General features: G+C 46.8%; 1 protein-coding gene across 2 annotated transcripts in view; it reads left to right on the top strand.

The window, feature by feature from the left end:
* CHD2 (chromodomain helicase DNA binding protein 2) overlaps positions 1–22,839 on the top strand; it is a 2,197,496-nt gene that overhangs the window by 349,051 nt on the left and 1,825,606 nt on the right. For both annotated transcript variants that reach the window (XM_078683153.1, XM_078683151.1), the window contains one exon: positions 14,793–14,939. In XM_078683153.1, coding sequence (XP_078539279.1) covers positions 14,793–14,939 — 147 coding nt within the window. The remainder of the gene's footprint in view (positions 1–14,792; positions 14,940–22,839) is intronic.

The following is a 22,839-nucleotide window of genomic DNA, read 5'->3' as shown; positions in this document are numbered from 1 at the left end:
TCAGTTTTGGGTTTTTGGGCAAAGGGGTATTTTTAGGGTTCAGGGTCAGTTTTGGGTTTTTGGGCAAAGGGGTATTTTTAGGGTTCAGGGACAGTTTTGGGTTTTTGGGGTACAGGGTTAATTTGTAAAAATAAAATAAAATATTTAAATTAAATTAATTAAATGTAATTAAATAAAAATTAATTATATTGTAATAATTTAAATTAAAAAAAATATTTTTAGGGTTCAGGGTCAGTTTTGGGTTTTTGGGGTACAGGGTTAATTTGTAAAAATAAATTAAAATTATATTTAAATTAAATTAATTAAATAAAATTAAATACAATTTAATTATATTTTAATAATTTAAAATAATTTATATTAAAAAAAATATGATATACTTACCAATATTTACGTTGTAATGGTATGCGTTGTAAAGGTACTTGCGTTGTAAAATCCTGCGTTGTAATGGTATGCGTTGTAAAAGTTTTCGCGTTGTAAAAAATTCGTTGTAATGGTAGTCGTTGTAAAAGTATGCGTTGTAACGTCATACATCCTATTGGATATGTATGGGGCTGCATATTTTTATGTTATACATGTATATGTGTGTGTTTATTTAGTACTAGGTAATTCTTTTCTAAAACATACACATATATATGTATTTTTTTGTATATGCTCCGGGTTCCCGCACGTGGGCGGAGATAATTCAGTGCTTATGACTTTGAGGAGTATACCCCTGGGAGAGAACTAGGATTACAGGTAAGTAATTTGTCCATCTAAACCTTTGCAGTATTTCTATTAACTTTTGTCTGCACAACTATATATAACACAACAGGTTGTACCCAGACTCTGAGTTGTACATGATATCTATTATATCTCGTGTGATGCTCCTGAGTTTTTAGGTCTCGGCTATAACGCGCTTGACAAGCGCGTTCTCGCCAGAGAACTATAGTAGGCGTCTCAGCAGTCTGAGAACGCCAAAGGGAGACAAGACCTGGCCGCGCGCAGCGTTTTCCCATAGGATAACGTTGTGCGCGCGGCCAGGTCTTGTCTCCACAGCTGCATGGCATACCAGATCGCGTCGCGCGCCTCTCTGGAATGCAGGGGGAGTCTGCAGAGAGGCGCGCGGCGCTGATAACAGCTTTCCTGACTGGACCCCTGCTTCCTGTTGCTGTAGCACCTCTGTTTTTTTTTTCTTTCAATGTCGTTTGTCATCCTTGCTGCCTACAGCCCACACATCTTCGCTCAAGTTCGGCAACATCTCCAAGCGCAAAGACGTCTCCAGAACCCCCTCACACTACAGCAGAACCGCAGCATACAGATCCCCGTCACAGCCGCATCACGCACTTCAACGCTCCGCCACAGACACCCGATAGCACACTTACACAGCAGCATACCCGTCGCCAGAGTGGGCAACAGAGCTCTCCACACAACTCACAGAGCCGAGTGCACACCACAGTCCCTTAGCCGTGATACATTAACAGAGCCTCCTACCCGATATCACGAGCGCCGACACACGCCTACGCCCAGCACGTCCCCACAGACCTTAACACATCATCAGGCTCCAGTACCTGATGCCAACAGTCCCTACATCCGTGCCAAAGCCCCACAGCTACATCACATGTCCATGAGCACAGCTCACCCCTCTCTACAGCCACATCTCATTCTTATAACCACCTCACGACTGCAACCATTTTATTCTCAGTCACGTCACCACATACCGACAGCAACATCACATCTACACCACACATCGTATCCCCCTGACACAGCACAACCCCACTGACCCCTATGCATTCGCAAAGAGCAATGCCAATAGCACTAACTTGAACAATGCCGAGACCATTGCATTGTAAATGCTTGTTGTGTTATTTTTATTGTTCAGTTGTTGAGTGACAGATGTATGGATGTTAGTACTGTATGACTGATTTGATGGATGAATGTTTATATTATTGATAGGATGATTTTTTAATTGTTTCTCTGCTGTGATTCACTGGGGTTGGGGGACATCCTATAAATCACATCACTGTTTGTTTGCTGGTGTAAGTTTGAAAAGAACATGTATATGAGCATGTAATTTGATTTGCTTTGTTATCATTTGAATTTGACTGAAATATATTTTTATACTAGGGACACTGGTTTTTGACATTTTCTTGCTTTATTCAGGTATCTAAGCCCACCCTAGCCCTATTTCTCACTTGTCATATTTGTGCAGCTATTGAGAGACGCTGTGCACTCTGTTTATCTTGTAGTCAGATGACACATATTCCCTTCTCTTGTAGGGTTTTTGTTTCTAGTTTCAGGTCCTGTCTGCCCTCGACCCTGGAGACTGGATGGTAACGTTGGACTTGCAGGATGCTTATTTTCACATCCTCCTCCTGCCTGCCCACCGGCGTTACCTGCGGTTCACGGTAGGCCACGAGCACTTTCAGTTTACTATGCTCCCCTTTGGCCTTACGAGCGCCCCTCGGCTGTACACAAAAGTGATGGCGGTGGTCTTAGCTCATCTGTGCAGATCAGGGGTTCCAGTCTTCCCCTATCTCGACGACTGGTTGTTGGTGGGCTCATCCCAGGCAGTCGTCTCCCACCTCCATTCGCTAGGGTTCTCCATCGACGTGGCAAATTCACACCTGTCTCCCTCTCGAAAGCTCCTTTTCATCGGAGTGGTTCTGGACATAACGCAGTTTTGGGTTTATCATCCCGAACAGCGAGTTCGGATATTCGGGCTATGAAACCGATCTTTCAGCCTCTATCCCAGGTTTTGGTCAGGATGACCCTCTGGCTACTGGGCCTGATGACCTCCTGTATCCTGTTGATGGATCATCCCAGATGGCATATGCGGGCTCTGCAGTGGGACCTGAAGTTCCAGTGGGGACAGCATCAGGGGAACCTGTCCGATTGCGTCCAGATCTCGGCGGGCACTGCACACCAACTGCAGTGGTGGCTCACTAACCAGGATTGGGTCGACGGTAGATCCCTCACCCTTCCCCAAGCAGAGTTCACAGTGGTGACCGATGCATCACTTCTGGGATGGGGCGGCCACATGGGGGAGGCGGAGATCAGAGGCCTTTGGTCTCCGGCGGAGTCTGGGCTCCATATCAACCTTCTGGAGCTTTGTGCGATTTGTCTTGCACTCAAAGATTCCTTCCCTCTGTCCGGGCAAGAGTAGTGCAGGTGTTCACAGACAACACCACAGCCATGTAGTACTGCCACAAACAGGGAGGGTTGGGCCGTGGACCCTATATCAAGAGGCTCTTCGTCTCTGGAGATTCCTGGAACATCAGGGCATTTCCCTGGTAGTTCAACACCTGGCAGGTTCTCTGAACGCCAGGGCGGACGAACTCAGCTGCAGTTGCATAATGGATCACGAATGGCGTCTTTACTCAGAGGTGGCGCAAGGTCTCTTTCAACAGTGGGGAGAGGCTTGGTTAGATCTATTCGCCACCTAAGAGAGCGCATACTGTCAGCAATTCTGCACGTTGGAATTTCCAAGGCCGCACTCGCTAGGCGACTCTTTTCGTCGCTAGTGGAGTTGCGGTCTTCTATACGCCTTTCGGCCTATACAACTCCTGCCCAGAGTGCTGAAGAAGATCAAGCGCAACCGGGCCCAAGTCATATATGTGGCTCCGGATTGGGCTCCAAGAGTCTGGTATCCCCAGCTGCTCAACATGGCCATCGATCCTCCGATCTGACTGCCTCTTTGGGAGGATCTTCTGTCGCAGCAGTAGGGGACGGTCCTTCACCCGAACCTGTCCAGCCTCCATCTCCTTGCTAGGAGATTGAGCGACGGTAGTTGACGTCATTTGACCTGCCTCCCGAAGTCTGTGATGTTATCTAGGCAGCCAGGCGTCCCTCCACTAAGACGGTGTACACCTGCAGATGGAACACATTTGTGGCATGGTGCACAGCAAAGGCTGTGGATCCCATTTCCGCCCGTCCTTCTGAGGTTCTCTTGTTCCTCCTTTCTTTGGCCCAGCAGGGCTCTGCTCTGGGCACTCTTAAGGGATACCTCTCTGCCATTTCAGCCTTCCTTAGGCTTCCTGATCAGCTTTCTCTTTTCAAGTCCCCTGTTGTAAATAGATTCCTTGAGGGCGTAACTCATCTTTTTCCTTCTGTTCCCTTCGTAATGCCTCAGTGGGACTTGAACTTGTTCTTATCTATCTTCGAGCTGCTCCTTAACTGTCCTCTAAGACTTCTTACTCTGTATTTCTAGTGGCCATCACCTCTGCATGCAGGGTGAGTGATTTACAAGCTCTTTCTTTCAAGCCTCCCTTTCTGGCTGTGCATCCGGACAAGGTCATTCTTATAACTAGACCTTCCTTTCTTCCCAAGGTGGTTACTTCTTTCCACATTAGCTAAACCATCACTTTTCCCACCTTCTTTCCGCATCCTTCGAAAGAGGAAGTGAGGCTCCATCGTCTGGATCCAAAATGTACCATTTTTCATCTACTTGGGTCTCACCAAACAATTCCGGGTGGACAAGCAGTTCTTAGTTGGTTATGTGGGTGCGAAGAAAGGTCGGGCCATGCACAAACGGACCATCTTCAGATGGGTCATTCTGTGCATCAAAGCTTGTTATTGTTTGGCAAAGAAGGAGCCTCCAGCGAGGCTGCACACCCATTCCACCAGGGCGACAGCAGCTACTACTTATTTGGGATGAGGAGTCCCCCTTAAATAACATCTGTCAGGCAGCTACGTGGAAATCAATGCACACGTTCACCAAACACTACTGCCTGGACAGTCAAGTCCAGAGAGACGACTTCATTGGCTGTTCTCTTCTCCAGGACTTTCTGGTGTGAACTTGGTTCGCAGACCCACCTCTGGGGTTGGTATTGCTGTGGTATCTATTCTAAGGTAAGGAATCTATAACTAACTGTTTCTTTCAGAGGAACAAGTTACTTACCTTCGGTAACAATATATCCTTAAGAAACATAGGTTAGTTATAGATTCCTTACCGCCCCACCCATCCTCTCTGTTCTGCGAACTGACTTATAGGGATAAGGACTTCCTTTTCGGGCCCTAGTTTTGTGCACCAGTGGTCAGTGTCTTGCATGGCTCGGCGCTTCTGGCGTGTACAGAATTGACGTCCGTGAGGGCGGCTTCTATGTACCTACCGCTACATCTTGCTGGCGACCACGACGCCGACAAACGCGTAGTCGACCGATGCCACATACCGATATGCAGGGGGTACTGCTGACGAAAAACTTTCCTGATCCAGTCTGATGCCTGGGGATAATTCTATGGTAATGAATGTATAACTAACCTATGTTTCTTACAGATATATTGTTACCGAAGGTAAGTAACTTGTTCTTTACAGTAACACAAGGAATGCATAACTCTATTCATCATGCATGACACCGAAGTACTACCCACTTACTTCACACTCATAAACCACACCCTTCAAACAGACACAATAATAAATTAATTTATAGTGCACTACTCCGATCAATCACGTGTAGCACCGAAAACAATTCCCTTTAGAGGCCACACTGCAAATCAACACTTCTCCCTACGCAATTTAGCTTGCTACCAATTTACTAATATACTTGAGGTTATCCAGTATTAGGGTATCTTTCATAGATTCACATGCCTGAATCATTCCCCGTCGTAGGGATGGGAGTCCCTGGTACATAAAGTAATGTCGCATTATACATATAGAGTAATAGGCCAAGGGCCTCACCTTAGTAACACATCCATGTCCTTTTGTAAAAAGGACCAAACTTTGAAGTAGAGTCAATCCGCTATCACCACCCTCTGGAACCTTCCTGGAAGGAGCTCTAGTCCCTCAGATTTTCTACCGCACGTCGTGCTAAGGGAGTCTCCTCTGAGCTCTGCTCAGCTTTCCTCATTTCTGGATTTCCAGTGTTTCTTACTTCAAAATTCCATCTTCTGGGTGAAGTTCTCAAGTTCTTCATGGCAGATACTCCTAAGAAAGGCCTTTGGTAAAAAGAGACTTCATGTGGATGACCAACATAAGGATTGCCTCTACTGCCTTTACCCGGATCACTCCTCAAAGGACTGTAAGGTATGTCGTACCTTTTCTTCTAAGACCCTCAAAGATCGGGAGGGACACCTCTTAATTTGGCTGCAGAGGCTTAAAGACAAAGACCAAACCTTGTCTTCTGAGGAGAGTGAGGGCTCTTCCATATCTTCACAGTCCTCTCAGAAAAGACCAAGAGTGGCTTCTCCAGGCCCTTTGTCGCAGCCACCTCAAAAGAAGACACACAAAGTCTTCAGAGGTACATCCCAAGGCTCTACCAGCAAAGGTTTCTCCTCAGGAGGTGCTTCACACCTTTAAAAAGCCTTCTTCCACCCTGTTGACGACTGCCTCGTCGACGGTGGCCTCGACGGCGAGGAAATCTCAGTCTACAGCCTTGTGTGACCTCGTTGACGACTACTGTTTCAACTTCTGACGCATCTTCATCATTGTTGACAACGACGACTTCATCATCGACGGCTGGTAAGTCTATCTCGTTGACGATAAAGCTAAAGAAATCATCATTGACGTCCAAACTACCGTCGACTCTACAATCCCGACGACCGTGTCGACGACTGTGAGAAGTTGGCCTGATATGCAGTGCTCACTATTCTAGTGATCACTATGTATCAGTCCAAACAACCCTTGTTGATGATTGGTTGTAAGTCAACCTTATAGACCAGCTATCCTAGTAGCATGTATACGAGCAGTCTAAGGCTAAGACTCTAGAGGGCGTGTTAAGCCAGCTGTTTTACCATCACATTACCCCTTGAACACCAAGTGAAAGGACACCACACAAGTTGTTATCAAAAATAAAGTATATTTATTTATAACAAGACTACCCTGGCTCTTTATGAGACAGGGAGCTAAGCACACAACAAAACTCTTAAAGAATTACTGAAAGTCGCACAATTTACACAAATGCCCGAGGGGCACGAAAAACCATATACACAAGAAGTGGAATGCCAAGTTACTAGCAGGTAAGTAATACTTTTCTAGACTGTAGAAACGCTAGGCCTACAATGCTGAACCCTTAGATTAGAAGCAGGAGGCCTAGGGACGCCGTGTGCAGAGTGGGAACTCTCACGCGTAATGCGGGAACAAGTCTATGGATACTAGCACTTTGCAAAGTTACTGTTCTCGGGCGAACCCGACTAGGTGGGTCGAAAACAAGGGTGGATCCGAACACTTAGGGTGTTGGACTATGCTGGAGCACCGGAGTACTCAGTTTACCTAGCCCAGGGGCTGCGGCTGCATAGGGTTCAAGTTGCGTCGGAAACCCTCGTTGAAGATCCAGGTGCCTGAAGAAAGAAGTTGCTGGCAGGCGGCCAGTGAAGGAGTTCGTGGTGATCCAAGCCTGGATCAGGGAAGAAGAAACCTGTAAGCAGAGGGGACCAAGTTCTGAATCACTAGCCAGTGATTTAGGTGGGCACCAGGATGGCACCGGACGAAGTCACCTCAGCCAGGTGAGTGGGCGCTGCTGGGCTCTGCAGTCTCTCGGACCAGGAGGCGTTGTCGGCGACCAGGATGGAGGTGCGAGCTGTCCCACGAAGGTACTTGCAGTCGACGTCGCTGGACCCAGGATTGGGGCAACAAGTCTTGGCAAATGCAAGGCCCACGCGGTGGACCTAAAATGGCGTCTTGAGTGGACCAGGAGGGTCCAGGGTGCTTTTCTGAAGGAGGGAAGCAAGGGCCAGTCTGGAGCAACCAGACCAGCGGTGTTTGTCGTCGTGGAGCGTCGTGAGAGGGCCACTAGCCAACGGGCAAGCGACCTGGACAACGCGGTGAGCAGCAAAGAGCAGAAGGGCCCCACGCAGATCTCGTGGATGCAGGGGGGCTGAGCTTCGGTGCTGGAGCTGCTCAGGGTCGGGGCTTCTCTTACCCCAAAGCACTCAGTCGAGGGTCACTCGGTGGTCGTGCTGGACAAGCGTCGTGCAGTTCTGAAGATGGCCGGTCCCTCGAGGTCTCGTCGCACCCACGGATCACAGCTGGGCTGATGATGTAGGTTGAGGTCAGAGGTGCCAGGGAAGCCGGTTCTCGTCGTGCTGGAGCAGTCTTGATCCGGAGGAAAGACTGGCAACAAACCGCGATACTTGGTTGGTGCCTGCTGCTGCAGGGTGACTACTCCTTAGTCACAAGGGAGAAATCTTGGGAAGAGTCTTGAGTTCTTCGTGTAGAAGGTCGGTTCAGGATTCAAAGATTGATCTAATTTGGAAGGGGGCCAGTTCCTACCTTTATCCTGCAAAAAGGGGCTGGCACGTGACTAAGTCCTGCCCTATGGGTGGGACTAGGAGGGGGGTGGTTACACCCCTCTCCTTTGGCGGGCTTTCCCCAGATCAGAGGCTGGAGTGCCCCTGGAACTGGTTCGAGCCAGCCTATGCACAGTGAGCACCGGGGTGCCACTTGCAGTCACCTTCCTCTAAAGCCCTGCCTACCTAGGATACACAAAATCCTGTCTGGGACGGTGCTGGCACCGCCCCTGGCAGGAAACCCTTTGTCCTTGCCTCCTGGGCTGGGAGGACTCCCAGCAGCAGGAGGGCAGACTTGTGTCTCGGTGTCAGCATCCATTTTGTGGAGCTAAGGCTCTGTCTGACTTTAACCGGGGTTACAGGTTACATACATGTTGTGTCCCTCTAGAAGGGAGGGTGGAATGCTAACCCCGTCGCCAGAATTGGCGAGGGGTTAGTATTCCAATTCGTATGACACCTTACTCGACATGTTTTGATAAAGCGATACCAGAGTTGGCACATAACCGCGAGGATTATAATGCACTTAAGAGTATATGGTATGCGATATCATGGAAACGGCTAAGGGATGGATCCCGAAAGCCGCAGACAGGCTCAGCTCATGCCAGAGCACTATCTCACACGATTCCAAGCACTCTGCCTTCAGGATTGTCAAGGCCTGCCATAGGAGTGACTGATAGGAGATCTGTGTGTCCATTTAGGTTTAGATATAGGAATACTATATCTACAGCAGAGGGCGAGTACACCTCTTTGCCCCAGCTGTCAAGCAGCCAGTTGTGTCAGTTTAGTCAGTCAGCCCAGGGGTGGCATAATACATGCTGCAGCCCCTGGGAGACTTCTGGGTGCACCTCAGCCCTGGGTACAGGGACTTGGAGAGGGCCCAGTGCCAATTCAGTACCTGGGTACAATTTGGAGTAGAGAGAACAGCTAGGCTAGCTAGGTCTGATTAGCAGGCCCACAGCCAGGGAAAGTCGTAAACCAGTGAAGCAAAAAGCAAAAATCTGGGTGATCATAGGATTGCAGACCCTACTCTCCTACAACGACGACACAGTCGATGAAGACTATCCCATCGACATCTACTCCATCGTCGACGAAGGCTCCGTCGACTTCGGCACCGTCGACGAAAACTTTATCGACGACACCGTAGACGGGAACTCAGTCGATGTTATCTACCATGGTGCCCCACCGTTGATGACTACACAGTCGACGGGCTCGTCGATGACAACGAATTCCTATCTACAAAGTAAGTACGTCCACCTCAAGATCACAAAACGTACGTTGACGCCGGCCCTGACTTTCCCTAGTAGGGTCCAACCATTGCCTCCAGCTCACCTTTTGGAAGAAGAAGATTCTGATGATGGCAGTATGTTTAGGACGGCGACAAGCCCATCTGAACTTAACGTAAAGTATCAGGACAGTTCGGACTATGAGGACCAACAACCAGAGGATCAGGCAGTTTATCCTGAAGAATACCATCCGCCTCAACCTCCCATGGTTTGTCAACTGTATCTTTGGTTTCCGATCTGCAATTCCTCATTACTGACTATAAGCAGAGATTTCCAACTTCTGCAATGTCTCCGCCTCCAGCTGTGTCTCCACCGCCAAGACCGCAGCCTTTAAATTTACAGCCTGGGACTGTCACTTCACCACCTCCATCTTCCACGGACGATGAGGAGGAGGATCCATATGAGGAAGGAGAACTTCATGATTCCCAATCTACTCATGATGAGTGGGACGATTATGTAATCCCCTGTCCAGCATCCCCCGTGCCTGCTCAAGCTGTCTCCTGAAGACATTGGGGGATTTCACAACATAGTGCATATTTTCCAAATACCTATGCCTTCACACCAACAGGATTGCTTCCTCTATGATTTTAAGGAGCCTTTAAAAATAATCTGTCAGATCTATACCTATTCTAGATTATATATGGGCTCAGGGTGTGAAAATAATGCATAACCCTTCCTCGGTACCCCCAGTATTGCCTCGTCTGGATAAATAATACAGGGCTCTGGATACTGCTCCAGCTTGCCTAACCGGACATCCCAAACCAGACTCAGGCATCACACAAGCTGCTCAGCAGAAATCCAAAAATCCTTCAGTTTCATTGGCCGCTCCTCTGGACAAAGAAAGTAGACAGCTTGATAATATTGGAAAATGTTTCTCGTTCATGTCAGCATTAACAGTGCGTGCATCCAATTCCTTGGCACTGTTAGGACGCTATAACAGGCAGATGTGGGCAGACATCACTCCATATCTTGGGGTCTTGCTGGACGATTCAAAGGAAGAAGCAAAACGTCCAAGATAATAGATTGTGCGATGGATATCGCGTCTACTGGATTTCGCCAACTGGCTTGCGCAACTGCACTACGGCGCCATGGTTGGCTGAAGGCAACTTCATTCCGACCAGAAGTGCAAACTAAAATTTTGGATATACCCTACGATGGTCAGCTTCTTTTCGGAACGCACATTGATGAAGCTCTTCAGGGTATAAAAAAGGATACCAACATGGCTAGAGCTTTGGGTACCCTTCAATTCAAAAACCCGCCTTTTCATGGCTCAAGAGGGAGAGGACAGTCTTCTACGAGAGGTGATTACCAACACCGATCTTCCTATTCTTCTAATAAGCAGTATTGGCCACAATACCAGCAGCGTCAACAGCAACAATCCTCTTACACTAAGTCCTCCTTTCGTGGCAAAAGAGGTCGACAGAAGGACGCTGTTCAGCGACAATGACTTTCCACTACCGCTGGTCTCCACTTCCTCTCCACCCTGGGAAGAATTTCCCATTTCCTGCACAATTGGAAACAAATAACAACGGACCGTTGGGTTCTGCAACTAGTTCAATTCGGACATTCACTAGAGTTCATTCAAATTCCTCCCCAAACCCCTCCCTGACCTATGCTTCACAAAACTCTACGTGCTCTACTCCTGGAACTTTCACTTATGCTTCAGAAGGGAGCTATAGAAAGGGTTCCTCTTCGTCAATGGGGGAAGGGATTTTACTCCTGTTTCTTCCTGGTGCACAAAAAGGAGAAGAAATGGAGACTAATCTTAGACTTGAAGTCACAACAAATTCTTTAAAAAGTCGTTTTGTATGGTTCCCATCCAAGAAGTACTGCAACTTCTCAACGTAGACTACTACATGGTGTCTTTGGATCTTCAGGATGCCTATTTTCACATCCCTATCCACCGGAATCACAAGAAATTTCTGAGATTCGCAGTAGCGGGCAGACATTACCAATTCCGTGTCCTACCATTCCGACTCAAATCGGCGCCACGCATTTTTACAAAATGCCTGTCTCCAGTAGCCGCATATCTCCGACAACAACACCATCAGGTCTTTCCATATCTGGACGACTGGCTCGTCAAAGTTCCCTCTCTAGAAGGCACGTCCAGGTCTTCTGACACCTGTCTACAGCTTTTCGATCGCTTGGGGCTCACTCTCAATCAGGGCAAGTCCGTACTCCGGTCCTTCTCAGCGTATAACTTTCCTGGGTGCTACTATCGACACGACCCAGAAGAAAGCGTTTCCCTCACAAGAGCGACGAGACAAACTTCTTTCCTTGGCAAATTGCATAAGATCCAAAAAGTCTCTTACAGTGCGCCTTTTCAAATCCCTGCTCGGGATGATGTCTTGCTGTATTCTACTAGTTCCACACTATCGCCTTCACATCCTCCCTCTTCAAGAGGTGCTATCGGCTCAATGGGTCCAATGTACAGGATCATTCGACGATGTCATCCGCGTGACCCCTCAGATGGTCAAGGTTCTAAGGTGGTGGATTCGCCCTCAGAACCTTTCTCAAGGCTTGCCGCTCTTTCTTCCAGCTTCTCCACTTACCATCACAACAGATGCGTCCCTGGAAGGTTGGGGAGCTTTCCTCCAAGAACTCCAGATCAGCGGAAAGTGATCCCTTTCCAAAAGGAAACTTCACATAGACCGCTCGCAGCTCGAGGAGATTTATCTCGCTCTTCTGGCATTCCTGCCAAGGATCAAACATTCTGTAGTGCTTGTGCAGACGGACAATACCACGACAATGCACTATCTAAACAGGCAGGGAGGGAGTCGTTCTCTGACACTCTCTCACGAGTCACAAAAATTCTGGAACTGGTTGCTTCATCACAACATTTCTCTTCGGGCAGGATATGTCCCAGGAACAGACAATGTTCTGGCCGACTCTTTCAGCAGACAGCAGGTAACGTGTCACGGATGGGAATTGAATCAGCAGACTCTCTACCGCATATTCTCTCAATGGGGCACCCATCTCTTGGACCTATTTGCTACCAAGCAGAACGCCAAATACCAACACTTCGCAAGCTGCCATCCCCAGCAGGGATCTCTAGGGAATGCATTTTCGATCACATGGTGTAATGTCTTTGCATACGCTTTTCCACCAATTGCCCTGATTCCCAGGGTCCTCAGAAAATTGAAAGCGGAACCTTGCACGCTCATCCTGATAGCTCCAGCTTGGCCACACCAACATTGGTTCACGGAGCTTCACCTTCTCTCCCTGGAACCGGCGATTCCGTTGAAACCGTTTCCCTCTCTTCTCAAAATGAACCACCAACAAATCCAACATCCGGATCCAACATCTCTCAGATTATCAGCTTTGCTCCTGAGTTCAGAGAATTCCATGGCCTAGACATACCTCCGGACTGTGGAGCTGTTCTGGCTTGAGCAGACAGTACTAACAAAACATATTCCTTAAAATAGAAGAGGTACTGCATCTGGTGCAAGTTAAAGAAAATACACTCTCTTTCATCGTCTCCAGAGCAAATAATGCCTTACCTTCTCCATCTGGTGAATTCTGGTCTCGCCCATGCCTCCATTAAAGTCCATCAGGCAGCAATATCCCTTTTCAGGAGATCCTTTGCAGGCCCTTCACTGTGGTCTAATAGTTTGATTAAACAATATCTTAAAGGCCTATTTAGGACATTCCCTCCTGTAAAGACTTTACCTCCTACTTGGCAACTCAACACACTTCTGGCTCAACTTATGAAACACCCCTTTGAGCCGATACACAGAGCTGATCTTAAATATCTCTCCTGGAAAACAGCGCTCCTTCTAGCCCTTATCCCTGAAAGGCGAGTGAGTGAACTTCATGCTTTTTCAATTCAAGACCCTTTCCTTCAATTCAAACACGACAGGGTTATACTACGCACAAATCCAAAATGTGTGCCTGAGGTCCCGTCAGACTTCCATCTCAATGAGCCTATAGTATTACGATCCTTTTTTCCAAATCCTCAAACGGTGGCAGAAAGAACCCTGCATTCTCTGGATCTTAAACGCTGCCTAAAATGTTACATTGACCAGACAAAGACGTTCCACAAACCCAACCAACTCTTTGTGGCTTACAGTCGACCTAGGAAAAGTCTTCCACTCACTAAACAAAGTATCTCTCGGTGGATCTCTGCAGCTATTTCTTTTTGTCACCAGCAAGCGGGGCAACCCCTGCATTCCAAAGTTCGAGCCCATTCCACGAGGGCAATTTCTACCTCAATGGCACTTTTTGCAGGTGTGCCCATTACAGACATTTGCAGAGCGGCAACATGGAAGACGCCGCCTACGTTTACCAAGCATTACTGCCTGGATACAGAACTCATGAAAGATGCTGCAGTGGGACAAGCGCTGCTCCGTCATCTATTTCATTAGAGGTGAGCCCTTCCCTTCATCCCACCATCCTTTCATCTATACGCACATTTCTCTCCTGTGTGTCTTACTATTCTATTTGATTGCATTTTGGTACTTTCTATTTTCACGTTGATATGTTATCTGGTGAATTCATATATACTGTACCATTCGAAATGTGCTTATCATTGCTTACTACTCTGATTCAGGCATGTGAATCTATGAAAGATACCCTAATACTGGATAAGAAATTTGTTACTTACCTGTAACTGCAGTTATCCAGTATTGGTATCTTTCATAGATACACATGCAACCCACCCACCTCCCCTGGAAGGGCTCTCCTGGGTCTCTCAGTGATACAACTACTTCGCACTGTGCTTATGAAAATCTGAGGGACTAGAGCGCCTTCCAGGAAGGTTCCAGAGGGTGGTGATAGCTGATTGGCTCTACTCCAAAGTTTGGTCCTTTTTACAAAAGGACATGGATATGTTACTAAGGTGAGGTCCTTGGCCTATTACTCTATATGTCTAATGAGACATTACTTTATTTATGAACCGGGGACTCCCATCCCGACGACGGGGAATGATTCAGGCCTGTGAATCTATGAAAGATACCAATACTGGATAACTGCAGTTACAGGTAAGTAACGCATTCCTTCTCATCAATGGTGTAATGTGCCACATAAATGCAGCCGTAATGTAATATTTGGAATGTTGCATATTTGTAGGAAGCTTCAAACAATGTATTTCAAGGCAAAATAGGTTCTGGGTTAAGCTACATAAATGTTGCCTTTGAGGAACTTGTGAGCTTTGTAAAACATTGGTTTGTACTGCTATTGTTTTAAATAGATCAGAAAAGTATATTGTTCATAACAGAAAGCTGGAAAAGATAGTACTGATGATGAGCTCTGCAGAATTCATCTTGCTCTGTGAAACTCACCTTTGATAATTGTTTATTCTTTATTGTACAGAGCAGCTGCCAAGGCCACTATCAAAAAGCAACAAAAAGTCCAGTGGGGAAAACGAAAGAAACAAGAGTCATCGGAGGAGGAGGAGGATGAGGATGATGATGATGGTCCCAAAAGACAAACTCGACGACAAACTGGTAAAGCCGTCAGGTAATTTAAAACATCACACTAATAGATTTTCTTACTGTGAAGGGTTTCCACTTTATGTGGGTTGTTTTATGTACTGCGTTTTACCTTAACCATTTTATGGTGCTTTCATAAGAAAAGCTTCTGAGCTTAACAGCACAAATCTGTAAAGAAAGTATTGTCTTGAGGTGCTAGAATTTGGGACGGGGTAGATTATTCCCGAGAACAGGTACATAACCTGAAGTCTCTGCTGTCCAGATTTTACATACCGCAACATGGAACTCTCAGCAGAACTTAACTTCCAGGTTGTAGTTGTCGTATGCATCACATTGTATATATAGTTGAAATATGATATTTTATATCATTGTGTATTTATTTGTGTGGGCATCTGCATGAAAGCACATACAAACACTGTCATTCCCTGCTTCTTTCTGTCATTACGTTGGTAGGCTGATAAAATAAAAACATTTCAAATGACTGGTGGCTTTAGGATCCCAGGTTGTCTCTCAGTTGCTGGTTACCTGGATCTCAGACTGCTTGATGTGACTGCATGTTATTTAAAAAACTAAAACAGAAAAACAAATAATTAAAAAATATGTGCTCCAGTAAAAGAAGCTTTATGATTCAGAACAGTAGAATGTTCACTGGCCACCAAGCTGCTCTTCAAAAATACTCTTTTGGAGTGATAATTGTCCTTAATTTGAGAAGGCTCATCAACAATCCCATTTTCTTGAAGAGACAAAACCTCAACTATCTGCAAACCCTTCCCTATAGTGTTTTCTAGACCTTTGTGGATTCATTGAATTTGGCATTTGGGGACTGGGGCATTTGAAAGCATCCTGCTATCCTGCAAGAATGATTTTTATGTTAAGTACCTATTGCTGCTCCTTCTCTCAAAGGATTTTTTTTTTATTCTTGGCCTTTTGGGATTCAGAGCGTCATTTATAGTTTGGCGGAAAGGTACAATTGCCATAAAAAGGTGGCTACATTGTTCCACAAAACTTGCAGTTCTCCTACCCCATTTACTGTTGAGGGAACTGCAAAGTTTGATAGTCCATTAGGGTACAGTGATGGGCACCATGATAGTTATCAGTCTTTTTAAGGATGAAACAGCAGTCACTTGTTTACCTTTCCCAGGACGACAATGCAAGCTTGGCGGTTTATTGTAGGGAAATTGTACAGAGGTCTCTATATGCAAGCCACGCACATGATGCCAGCTTACAAAAGTTTTGTTGTTCAGGGAGCTGCCACAGTGGCATTTCTACTTACGGCGCAGAGATTCCCGTATGCTGTTCTTGATGTCTAAATTTGGAGGACAGATACCCGCCAGTGAGTGGAAGGTTAACCTCTGTTAACCTGGTAGGCCACCCCCGAAGTATAAATGATGCTCACAGTCTTTTTAGTTCTTTTTCATTCTTATGAATACTTCTACCTGCAGATTCCTCACCTGTAGAACAAATCCCAGGCGTCAGACTTGATCAGGAAAACTTCAAAGCTATGAAGTCTCTAATAGAGGGTACTGGTCCCAGTCGATGCAGGAAGTGATGTCAAGTAAGACCATAAGGTGCTGCCTTGTTCGCAGAGGTCAGTCCCCTTCTTTCCCACACCTATGGCACGGATCTGGTGCTTCCTTCTCTCTGAGGAAGTTTCCAAGCAAATTATTTTGCAGGTCCTTCTCTCCTCCTAGCCTCCTAAAAATATCAGGGTTCAAACCATGTAGGGATTGGGTTGTGAGGGACAGGTTTCTGTTTTGGATTCCCACACAGTTTGTGGTGTTTAGGGTCTGGCCATGACTCTAAGGCCTATTTGTCGTGCCTCGGCATGCATCCTAGGGTCATAAAGGAGCGTTAGGCCAAGCTTTTCATGGCCAGGGCTAAGGAAGGCCATCAACACCGGAAGGGGTCTCTGTACCATTCGCTGTCTCCCTCATCCTCTTCAATAGCAACAAAACAGACAACACAGGAAAATAGACAAGAAAAACGCTAGCGGTAACTTCGCTGGTTGATCTCTGTCTCCCACAGGACTTTCGTCCTCAGAACCCAAAGCAAACCCATCTCTGCACAGCCCTGCTCCTCCTATGAACACAGCTCCAAACATACATCTGTCATTCATATAACCCTCAGCATCTGCACCTCCACCACACAAGAATTTGGCGGCAGGGCTAACCTTCCCAAAGTTCCCGATTTCAGAATCGAATGCAGAAGTATTCCGTAATGCTATATACTCTATTTTAGCTAAGGGTATGACCATATCCAGCGGTCCACACCGACATGACTACCAATGTTTCTTCGGTGCCCCTCAGTTGGATCCAGTGCCTTGGCCACAACGATCTGACCAGGTGCTCCGATATACAGCGATGCAACCGATGCTGTGGACTATGCACCCACCGCCACTTCTACCACTTTTGCATCATGCTCCAGATATGGCGCAGGAGACACCATAGCCCAACTACGAGCCCCAGATGCATTCACAGAGATGCCCGTGGCTGTTAAAAGAGGAGGCTTATAGAACCAGACTCCATGAGGTTTTGAAACAAACTTTGATCACGTGGAGTACCTTCCTTGTGATGACCTGTACCAGCACCTTCTACAATTCCAAGGCCATGTCCTCAGCAAGTGGCTTGGACACTTCTCCTGAGCTTGCTATGGACTCCCAAAATCTCCCACCAACACCTGAAGTGGTCATTGCATAAGGACATGTTGCAAGCTGCGGAATCCTTGGACTTGCAACTACCAACAACGGAAACAAAGACAAATAACCTCACTGAGGTCCTCCTGCTCTCTTCTGCCTCATCAGAACCTTTTCTCCCTTTTAATGAAGCTTTGCTCGAACCCAGCATGGTAGAAACTTTCTTCTACTCCGGCGTTCAACAGGCTCATGGGTCGCTGTTATCTACCATTTCTGTAGCATTTAGCATTCCTCGCTACACACCCTTCCCTGGAGAGCCTCGTCATGCACGCTTCCTATCCTGGGGCTCATTCTGGAGAGTGCTTTCCCAACATTTCCCTCTGATAGGGAGTCGAAGTGCCTGGTAGCTTAGAGCAAAAAGGCCTTTTCTGCAGGGAGTGTGGCCTTAACATACTGCCTTCTTCAACCGTGTCTTCTGGGACATGGCCAAATGATTCTGCCGCATGTCCCAGCTGACATGAAAGACTATGTTCGAGGCATATGAGCTTCAGATCTTACACTGTGCATTGGATCGCCATCTGGTGTTGGGCTCGGATGATTGCATGTTGTTGTCGTCTTGGAAGAAGTCTTTGTAGTCACGAGATAGGGGACTCCTCCCTTGGACGATAGTGCGCATGGGCATCGGCTCCATCCTTAGATTGTTATTTTCCGCCACTGGGATCGGATGCAACTTTTCCGCTCCAGTTCGAAAATCGACTTTTCAAAGACTTTGACTCGCAAAACTTTCTAAAAACAAACTTTAACTTCAATATACATAGACTCGACCTCATCACTTCGATTCCGGTCGTCGACGCGGGCCGTCTGGCCAACCCACGCGGTGAGGCCTACACCTCATGGAAAGGACACAATTCAAAAAATGCCCCAGGTGTGGAGCAAAATTTCCACACAGCGACCATCACGAGGTGTGTAAGCTGTGTTTATCACCTGAACACGACGAGTCGAGCTGCACAGCTTGTGCGTCCTTTCGATCCAAGACGACCATTCGAGATCGGAGGGCCCGTTGACGCGACATGCAGAGATCAGCTCCGGAACCAGTGGATATCTTCGACGAAGGTCCATGTGTCCCCGAGGAAGATTCCGATGATCTCCAGAATTAATCTGAGGCAGACGACGCCGATGACTCCATACCATCAGGTCATCGCGTGAGTACGACTGCCCCTACCCCAGCCCAATCACCTAAACCAAAGGCTAAGGTCAAAACTCCGCCTTCGGGGCCCAGTCGAGACCAAGACATTGCTTCGAAAGCCTCACCATCGAGCCCGGCTCTGAAGAAAATATGAAAGCCTTCCAGTAGCTCCTTACCGAGGAAACCGCACATGGCGATACGACCAGCTCCCTCGGCACCGAAACCGAAAGAAGTCCCGGTTCCGAAAAAGACCCAGAAACCTTTGACTCATAAAGACAATACGGCACCGAAACCAATGAAACCAGCTTCCACCCCAAAATCTTCGGTGCCGAAGCCCACAAAACCTGCTTCCGATGCCTCCAAGCCCTCGAACCAGGCCTCGACTCCGAAGAAGATACCTTTGGTGCAGAAAAGTACACCACAGGACTATACAACAACTCCTAAGGCTAAAGACAAACAGAAACCAGGCCCGGAGCCGAAAAAATTGGTGCCAAAAGCATTTTATGAAGGAGAGCTTTTCAGACCCGATCCTCTGCAAAAGAGGGTATACATAGACCCAGAAACAGGACATGTTTCCACCACACCACACAGGAAGAGGAAGTCAGATACAGCACCTACACCTTCAGTGCCTGTCAGGAAGGACTCTGCCACATCTCCTATGCACCCTTCTTCTCCTGCATCTCCCTCTCTCGTTTTAAACATTTCACCTCAAAATTCTCCTCTGCATTCTCCACAACATACACCTCCTCAGGATGCTGATGATGATCAGTATAGCATGGGGGGAGGGAAAGACCCAGATGACCCTTTTCCCTACCCAACAGGTTCACCAGACTGGGAGTATCCAAACCCATAGGATATACCAGATATTCCTGACCCACATATTTATCCATCTAAACCTTCTCCCCCAGAAGACAATATTGGGTTTGGACACTTAATTCATAGGGCTGCCATTTATCACAATATCACCATGCATTCAGATGAGGCAGAAGAGGATTTTTTACTAGACACTTTTGAACATTCCCAAAAATCTGTGCAAATACTGCCAATGATTATAGGAGTTATTAAACATGCCCCAGAAGTGTTTAAAGTTCCTGTACAGGCTAGAATCATAAACCCAAGGATAGAAAAAAAGTACAGAGCAGCTCCTGGGGATCCTGCTTACATTAAGGGACAGCTACCCTTATACTCCCTAGTAGTTTCAAACGCTAGGAGAAGGACAAACTCAAAAACATCAGGAGAAGCACCACCTCCTGATAGAGTCCAAAATAATAGATGCTTCAGGGAAAAGAATAGCTGCCCAAGCTAGTAATGCATGGTGCATTGCTAACACACAGGCCCTCCTAGCAAGATATGACGGGGCTCACTATGATCAGCTAGAGAAGTTCTTACAACATCTACCTGATCAATATAAGGCACAAGTTCCTCAAGGCTCCTCTCTCTCTCCTCTTCTTTTTAACCTCTATATTCGTCCCCTCATTATTTCTCTTCTTGATCTGGGGGTCTCTGTGTACAATTACGCAGATGACCTCCAGCTCGTTTTTGACCTCTCCTCCTCTTCTCACTCCCTTTCATTTTTCCGTTCCACTCTGGTCTTTATTTCTGGCTGGATGAGCGCCAATCATCTCAAGCTCAATCCGGACAAGACTGAGCTCGTCTTGACTGGTGGCTCATCCAGTCCATGGTCTTCTGCTTTCTGGCCCCCCATCCTTGGCCCCCCTCCTACTCCGGTTTCCTCTGTTAAAACGCTGGGCATCAAGGTCAGCCAGGACCTGTCAATGCATGCACAGGTTAGCTCTATAGTGTCCTCCTGTTTCCTCTCCCTCCGCTTGATCCGAAAAATCTCCCGTTTTTTTTTCCCCGAATCCCTTAAAATTATCATTTCGGCCCTCATTACCTACCGCCTTGATTATGGAAACAGCTTGTTCGTGGGCATCCCCACCTCTGAAACTCGCCGTCTTCAAGCAATCCAGAATCAGGCTGCCCGTCTTATTTTTTCATTTTCCCAAAACCCACCACATCACTCCTGTCCTTAAATCACTTCATTGGTTACCTGTTTTGCAGAGATCCCTATTTAAACTAGGATGCCTAGTTTTCCGGGCTGTTGATCGTTCTGCTCCGGCATTCATCAATACCCTGATCTCCACTCATACCCCTGCCCGTACCCTCCGTTCATCTACTTCCGCCCTCCTCACTGTTCCTCGTTTTCGCAAATCCCGCACTGGTGGTACAAGATTTTCTGTGATTGCCCCCCGGTTCTGGAACTCCCTTCCTCTATCTATGCGTTCAATCCCCATCTTTTCACACTTCCGCAAAGCGCTCAAAACCTTCTTGTTTGCCCAGGCCTACATCTGCTAACTTCCTCGGCCCTGTCTGTCTCTGTTGTTTAGAGCTCCCAGCGCCAGGAAGCCGCTTGGCCACAGTGCGCTCAATAAATATCTCATTCATTCATTCATTCATTCATTCATTCACAAGCAGATTACCTCATACAAGAGGGTGAGCTTATATCTAATGCCTCTATTAAATACGCACTAGATGTAGCAGACACTGCATCCAGGGCAATAAACACCAGTGTCCTTCTTAGACATCACGCGTGGCTACGCATTTCAGGATTTAAGCAAGAGGTACAGACTACTATCTTAAATCACCCATTCAACCAACAACAGTTGTTTGGTCCAGAAGTAGACACAGCTATAGAAAAAATGAAAAGAGACACTGATACAGCCAAGTCTATGGGAGCTTTGCCACCCAAGCAAGAGGCTCTTTTCGTCGCTCCTTTTACAGAGGAGGCTCCAAACAAGCTGGAGCAGACAATTCAGCTTCCTTTAAAACTAATACAAACTCATCCTCTAATAAAGGATACTATAGAGGAGGCAATAACTCCCCAACAGCATACCACTCATGTAGGGGGGAGATTAACACAGTTCCTACTTGTCTGGAATTCCATCACAACAGACAAGTGGGTAAGACAGATTATCCAGTATGGTTACTGACTAGAGCTTACAACTACCCCTCCAAATATACCACCCAGACAGCGTCCAATGTCCACAGAACATCTAACGCTGCTCCAGCAAGAGGTTCTCTCATTGCTTCAAAAAGATGCAATAGAGCTAGTTCCATTGCAACATCAAGGAACAGGGGTCTACTCACTCTACTTCCTAATACCCAAAAAGGATGGGACACTAAGACCAATTCTAGATCTGAGACCTCTCAATCTCTATATACACTCAGATCATTTTCACATGATCACTTTACAACAAGTGCTCCCATTATTGGAACAAGGCGATTTCCTCACTCCACTAGACCTCTAAGATGCCTATTTTCACATTCCCATACATCCTTCTCACAGGAAGTATCTCAGGTTTGTGCTAGAAGGTCAACACTATCAATTGAAAGTCCTTCCATTCGGGGTAACAACAGCACCCAGAGTGTTCACAAAGTGAATACCAGCAGTAGTAGCAGCACATCTCAGAAGACAACAGATTCATGTCTTCCCATACTTAGACGATCGGCTCATAAAGGCCAAGTCATTCAACCAGCGTGTTCAACACACATCTCACACAATTCAGACACTTCACAACTTGGGGTTTACAATAAACTACACCAAGTCACATCTACAGCCCTCTCATGTACATCAATACCTGGGGGCTACCATAAACACCAATACAGCTCTAGCTTATCACAGTCCAGTCAGGATACAGAGCATTCAAGCCTTAATTACAAGGTTTCAAAACCAACACTCTCTCTCAGCCAGAGTGTTCATGCAAGTAATAGGCATGATGGCATCTTGCATTTTTATTGTACCATATGCAAGACTGTAAATGCGTCCATTGCAGTAATGTCTAGCACAGTGGTTCCCAAACTTTTGACTCCTGAGGACCCCCATTGAGTCACCAATGGAAGCCGGGGACCCCCAAGCAATTTGTAGGATTTAAATTTCAAACATTAAAACAGTAATTCGGAAAACAATTAACACACATGTGCACACAAAACAAATACTCAAATTACTAATGATTTTAGGGGCATATTTACAAGCCCCTATCACCATGGCAACATCATTTTTTGAGACGTTCCCGTGGCGATAGGGGCTTTGCCTTATTTACAAGGCAATGT

The sequence above is a fragment of the Lissotriton helveticus genome, chromosome 3_1, assembly GCF_964261635.1.
Source record: "Lissotriton helveticus chromosome 3_1, aLisHel1.1, whole genome shotgun sequence".
Taxonomy (NCBI): Eukaryota; Metazoa; Chordata; class Amphibia; order Caudata; family Salamandridae; genus Lissotriton; species Lissotriton helveticus.
This window is presented reverse-complemented; position numbering and strand designations above follow the sequence as displayed.